Source organism: Takifugu rubripes, chromosome 5 (genome assembly GCF_901000725.2).
Source record: "Takifugu rubripes chromosome 5, fTakRub1.2, whole genome shotgun sequence".
In the NCBI taxonomy this organism is placed as follows: domain Eukaryota; kingdom Metazoa; phylum Chordata; class Actinopteri; order Tetraodontiformes; family Tetraodontidae; genus Takifugu; species Takifugu rubripes.
The window spans coordinates 14,213,902-14,219,682 of record NC_042289.1 but is presented as its reverse complement, the minus strand read 5'-3'; the positions used below and the strand labels follow the sequence as shown (position 1 = coordinate 14,219,682).

Here is a 5,781-nt window from a genome sequence, read left to right as displayed (position 1 = left end):
AATCATCAGCACCTCCGCTTCGCTGTTCGAGCCCCCACCAACCCGCTGCAGCGCCCACCGCACCGCACCGCACCGCACCGCACCGCATCGCACCGCACCGCACCAATTGAGGGCAGGCGGCGAGGCCGTGAAGCTGCGGCGACGGTTGGAAACGGGGGTGGCGGTGTTGGGGGGTGGGGGGTGGATGAAATAATAAAAAAATTCTTACGCTTCGCAGTTCCGCCGTGCGGTCCTTCATGGTGTCGCCGCGCCGAGCCGCCTGCTAATACACGGAGAATCGGTCCTGGTCCTCGGGGAGGGGGGGTTGAGGGTTTTCCAGCGCCGTGTCGGTTCGAGCCTCTCCGGTCAGATCCCCTTCTTGGTGCTGCTCCTCTTCAATCCTCCGGAACAGTGGAGACTGAGATGGAGGGAGGAACCGCGCGGTGCGACGCGACTCCGCCTTCAGATGCCTCCTTTTTAAAAGAAGGGGGGATTTTGGCGTCTTAACCTGGTGTCCCGGATCGCCTTTGGATTTACGTGATACCTCTCCGCTGCTCCTGCTCCGGATGAACCCCCCCGTCGCTCCGCAGCTTTTCCTCCTCCTCGATGCGGTCGCAGTGTGGCCCCGCAGCGCGCAAAGAGCAGCAGCGGCAGAAGCGGCGACGCGGCAGCTGAACAGAGAGAGGGAGGGAGGGGGGAGGGGGGGAGGGAGGGGGAGAGAGGGAGGGAGAGGAGAGGGAGAGGAGAGGAGGGGGAGAAATAGAGAGAGGGAGGGAGGGAGAGAGGGAGGGAGAGAGAGAGGGAGGGAGGGAGGGAGAGAGAGAGAGAGAGGGAGAAAGGGAGAGAGGGGGAGAGAGGAGGGGGAGAAATAGAGGGAGGGAGGGAGGCGTGTGGTACTGATGCTGCAGAAAAGGAGGGGGTCGATGCGGAGGGAATGTAGAGTGTGCGCATGCGTCAAATCCCTCCATGTCTACCTGCCCCTCCCCCTCCGCCTGGCACCCCCTTCTGTTCTCTCCGAATTCTGTGTAAAGTTCTCTTTAGTACTACTGTAGTACTACTGCAGTACTACTACAGTAGTACTGCAGTAGTACTACTGTGGTACAGTGTTGTAGTACTACAGTAGTATTACTGCAGTACTGCAGTACTACTGTTGTGCAGTAGTACTACAGTAGTACTACAGTAGTACTACAGTAGTACTACTGTAGTACTACTGTGAGGGATTCCAGTAACGCACTTTGTGACACTACTTGGATTCACTCTGCTCATGAACCATGCGCGCGCCATCTTGTGGTGATATCACTAAATTCCACCACTTCCTGTTTCCTGCAGGAGGCGACAAACGCAACCTGGATATCACGTGACTGCGCAGGGGGGTGAGATCCGGTTTGTCCCTCGGTGAAGACGCACGTGACCAGAGAACCAAACTGGTTTTTCCAAAACGTTAGAAAAAAAAAATCCGGAGTGTTTAAGCTTCTGTCAGATAATCTGCTGTAATCAGAGAAATACACGCACTCTTTTTTATTTTGACAGTTGTAACTTTATACTTTCAGGTTACTGGAAAAGCTTCCACACAAATCAGCAAATGAGCTCTTATATGTTGAACACAATCACATGACTAGAGAGTGGCGCCACCTGGAGCCGCGGGCTGCGACCCTGCGCCCTCCTGCTCCTCTCGCTTGTGTGTCATGACCTCCTGGTAGGTGGGTGAGGCAGCGTACTGCTCGCACAGCGACCCCTGCAGGCTGGGAGCGCACACTGCAGACACGCGCACGAGCAGGGAGCCGTGCTTCAGCCTAAAGGACCTGCTGATGCTCCCTGATGTCGGGACCAGGCTGTCGCGTCCCAGCAAGTCGTCATTCCAGCCGTTGTCTCGGTCCCAAACCTCAAACCTGACTGGACTGTGAGGGAGCCAGACAGACAGCAGGTGACACAGGTGACACAGGTGACACAGGTGACGGTTGTGTTCATCAGTGCAGGGTGTGTTTCCTGTTTCATCATGACGCACAACTGAAATGTCAGGCGAGTGTTAATATTATAATATTATCAAAACTGAAGCGGTTGGATGTCCGCTTGCTGCTCTTTAGCTCGCCTGACGCGTGGAGACAGGACCCACACGTGTTACCACGGCTGGATCAATGACTTTTGGTCATTAATTGGCCATTAATTGGCCATTAATTGGCCATTAATTGTTAGCTCGCGAGCATGGAATCGTCTTTAGTAAAGGCGTGTTAGCTCAGTGCTAGCCGAGGTCACGTTTACTTACTTCCTGTGGCGCAGGTTGACGGTTTTCAAAGCGTATCAGGTAGTTCCAGGCGGGAAAGTTGTTGTTCCAGATGATGGGCGTTACAGAAGCTGCCTGATGGTAGAACACCTTCACGTAGCCGTCGGTCTTGCTGAAATAGTCCCCCCACAGCCCCGCAGCTCGGACCACCGTCACGTTCATCCGGGCCACGCCGTATTCGGCGGGGCAGCAGTCGGAGTTGACCATGTGGTGCCCCTGGCAGCGACAGGCGCAGTTCCGGTTCTGGCTCCCGGTCTGACACCCGGACGGGCAGCTTAGCGGTTTAGCACTTTTGCTAATGTAATCGCTGATGGCGCTCCGGAGACTCTCCTGGAGAACGGGGTTGTCTGGCACCTGCAGGGAGAAAGAAGGTCATTTCTCTCTCCGAACAAGTCACGATGGGTCCAGATTCGACAGTTCTTCACCAGCAGGTGCAGGGGGCTGAGCTGGTAGGACACCAGACCCGGGACCTTCTTCAGAGAGATGAGCCACTTCTTAAAAGCCGCAGCCCCATTCGGTTGGAAGAGGATGTCTCCAACGCTTTCGTCTCCTCCCAGAATGTCGGTGGTTCTGTCAGAGAAGGCCTGGCTGAATGTTGCTCCGGTCTTCAGACTTTTGCTCTTGGACTGGCAGAACCTGGATGCAGCACTGACAGTCACCCCCTTAATGGTTGCCTCGGCCTCCACAGACAGACAGTTGCTGACCGTGTGGACAGACATCTGACTAATGGAGGCCTGGCAGGTGCGTATGGCAGTCATGGAGTTCACCCGACCCCCCAGGTGGACTCTGCGGATGAAGTGGGTTCCATAGACAGAGATGAACTGTCTGAAGGCTGAGGTGTTCCTGTGGTCATATGTGGGGGGCAGGTTCTTCAGGGACACCTCAAACTCTTTACTCAGAGGAGGCCGAGCGTGAAGACGAAAGCTGGAATCACAAAAGCAGACTGAAATCCACCACCAGGCCCCCGCGGACCCGTTCTAACCCAGTCCGCTCACAAACCCAGAATTCTGGCACCAGTGTTCAGAACCTTGGTTCTGCTCCAGACGTGCATAGACTCACGTGTAGTATCGACACTTCATCTCATAGCTGGTGAAGGAGAACTTGTCCTGCCTGCTGTGGGACCTGGCGAACGCTGAGGTTTTGGAGTGTGACCCTCCCACTGAAAACCCACCCAGTTTAGGGAGGCCGAGCCCCACCTGAGGCGCAGGTAGAACTGGTGAGAACTGCTCCGGAACATGAGAACATCACCTCCTACTCTCGCCTCACCTTCCAGCTGACTCCCAGCGATGAACTGGTTTCCTTCATGACGGCCTGGCTGGACTCGAAGATCTTACTGCTCAGGCTGCGCTGGCAGTTTACCTAGAGCAGGAGGCATGCTGGGTAATGCAGTGCTTCAACATGATCACATCATCTGGATCCGTCTACCATGTTTCACTCGTGTGACCTCCCTTGGTGGATCTGCAGATCCACTGGGGCTGTGGTCACCTGTCTCTTGTGTGGTTCTGACTTCCTGTTCTGAGTGTCAGTGTGAGGTGATGGAGATCAGGAGAACAGGAAATCCGTCCTCATATGTGACGGTCTCGACCTTCATTTGAGAACAGAGGTGGCGGCAGCGAGCAGCCGCCGGTGGTTGGACACCCTCACCAACGTGTCACTTCCTGACGTGTCAGTTGAGCAATAGTCGCTGACTTCGCTAATGTTCTGTGCGCTAGCTTTGAAGGGATTCGGAGGTTTCTCTTTTTTTATACTGACCTTGACCCTCCAGTCCAGAACCGACACCGGGAGCTTCTGGGCCTGTTTGAGGTGAAATGAGTAAGATGAAGGATAATTTAACGTTAAAATAACTACAAATGTTGCCCTATTCTTCTGGTGACACGAGCGAAACCCAAATGCCATCAGAGGTCTGATCACTGGACCTGGTTCAGGAGGCTGTTGTGGCACATGGTGCAGTTCCCCTGGACTCCACCGACCATGAAGGTCTTGACGTCCACCACACTAGCCCCGCTGGTTTTCATTGTGACCACATCGAAGCCTTCGCCAACCAGATTGTGACCCGGTACAAACGGAGCATTCTGACACTCAGTGAAGGAGCTGGTCTGGCAGGCCAGAGAGGCCCGGAGGAGGAGGAGGAGGAGGAGGGGGGTCATCGTAGAACTCCTGGAGTCTGCAGATCTGACCCAAAACATCAAAAGTTCTGCATTTGGATCGTCTTTGTTGATCATAAATTGACAAACGGTTCTGAGGTGAAACCAGTTTAAAGGTCCATCAACTTTTTAGGAAAATCCAGTTTTAATGTATTAATGAATAATCATCACTATGATGTTTATTATTGTTGTTAAGGCTAATGTTAATATTATTGAAAAACATATATATTATATACATCTATATAAAATCACAATTATTTTAAGAAGAAGAAAATCAAGAGTTTACTGACCTTGATGATGAAGAGCTGAAGGTCAGAAATGAAAAATGCATCGAAAGAGAAAAAGACTAAAAGCAACATTTCCAGAGTGAGATCACACCTCCTCCTCCTGCTCCTCCCCCCCCTCCTCTCTTCCTCCTTCTACTCCTCCTCCTGATCTTCCTCCCCCTCCTGCTCTTCCTCCCCCTCCTCCTCTTGCTCTTCCTCCTCATCCTCCCCCCTTCTCATCCTCCTCCTCCTCATTCTACTCCTCCTCCTGCTCTTCCCCCTCTTCCTCCCCTCCTCCTCCTCTTCCTCCCCTCCCCCTCCTCCTCTTCCTCCTGCTCTTCCTCATATATAAATACCATCCATCCATCCATCCTCCACCACTTATCCGGGGTCGGGTCGCGGGGGCAGCAGCCTAAGGAGAGAAGCCCAGACTTCCCTCTCCCCAGCTACCTCCTCCAGCTCATCCGGAGGGATCCCCGGGCGTTCCCAGGACACGTTGGAGAGACATAGTCTCTCCAACGTGTCCTGGGTCTCCCCGGGGGTCTCCTACCGGAGGGACACACCTCACCAGGGAGGCGTCCAGGGGGCATCCTGACTAGATGCCCAAGCCACCCCATCTGGCTCCTCTCAACGCGGAGGAGCAGCGGCTCTACTCCGAGCTCCTCCCGGATGGCAGAGCTTCTCCCCCTCTCTAAGGGAGAGCCCAGCCACCCTACGGAGGAAGCTCACTTCAGCCGCTTGTACCCGTGATCTTGTTCTTTCGGTCATTACCCAAAGCTCATGACCATAGGTGAGGGTAGGAACGAAGATCCACCGGTAAATCAAGATATATAAATACATTAGATTAAAATGTAAGTAAGTGATAAATGTTGACACTTAACAAAAGCAAATTTAACAATATTAAAAAAAAAAAAAGTGTTAATCCAAAAATACTAGTAACTCTGTGTGTGTGTGTGTGTGTGTGTGAATGTGTGTGTGTGTGAGTGTGAATGTGTGTGTGTGTGAATGTGTGTGAATGTGTGTGTGTGTGAATGTGTGTGTGTGTGAGTGTGAATGTGTGTGTGTGCAAAACTGTCTTTAAAACGTAAACTCAGCAGAAAATTTGCAACAG

At 53.1% G+C, this 5,781-nt stretch overlaps 2 protein-coding genes across 3 annotated transcripts in view; both read right to left on the bottom strand.

The window, feature by feature from the left end:
- The window catches only part of LOC101067771 (syntaxin-1B), a 13,641-nt gene extending 12,966 nt beyond the window's left edge, over positions 1-675 (bottom strand). Inside the window, exons 1-2 of one of the 2 annotated variants that reach the window (XM_029836674.1) lie at positions 524-675; positions 209-452 (exon numbers count right to left, since the gene is read on the bottom strand). In XM_029836674.1, the coding sequence (XP_029692534.1) occupies positions 209-238 (30 nt within the window). In that variant the 5' untranslated portion in view covers positions 239-452; positions 524-675. Of the gene's footprint in view, positions 1-208; positions 493-523 lie in introns of those variants that run through there. The other variant, XM_003965018.3, reaches the window with a different exon arrangement.
- A 919-nt stretch (positions 676-1,594) lies between these two features.
- On the bottom strand, positions 1,595-4,737 carry LOC115249985 (perforin-1-like). Its single transcript, XM_029836711.1, has 9 exons — positions 4,695-4,737; positions 4,177-4,432; positions 4,013-4,054; positions 3,527-3,619; positions 3,320-3,456; positions 2,686-3,184; positions 2,243-2,614; positions 2,102-2,106; positions 1,595-1,877 (listed from the first exon to the last, which is right to left on the bottom strand). The coding sequence occupies exons 1-9, from the start codon at positions 4,733-4,735 to the stop codon at positions 1,595-1,597; spliced, it is 1,728 nt and encodes a 575-aa protein (XP_029692571.1). The 5' UTR covers positions 4,736-4,737.
- Positions 4,738-5,781: the final 1,044 nt, after the last annotated feature.

Bases quoted from the DNA above. Each gene is read 5' to 3' on its own strand.
- LOC115249985 (XM_029836711.1), bottom strand. From the start codon at position 4,735: ATGCATTTTTCATTTCTGACCTTCAGCTCTTCATCATCAAG. The intron at 3,185-3,319 runs GTGAGTCTATGC...TTGTGATTCCAG, and splicing joins ATGAAGTGTCGATACTACAC to CTTTCGTCTTCACGCTCGGC. The intron at 2,615-2,685 runs GTGAAGAACTGT...TTCTCCCTGCAG, and splicing joins TCAGCCCCCTGCACCTGCTG to GTGCCAGACAACCCCGTTCT.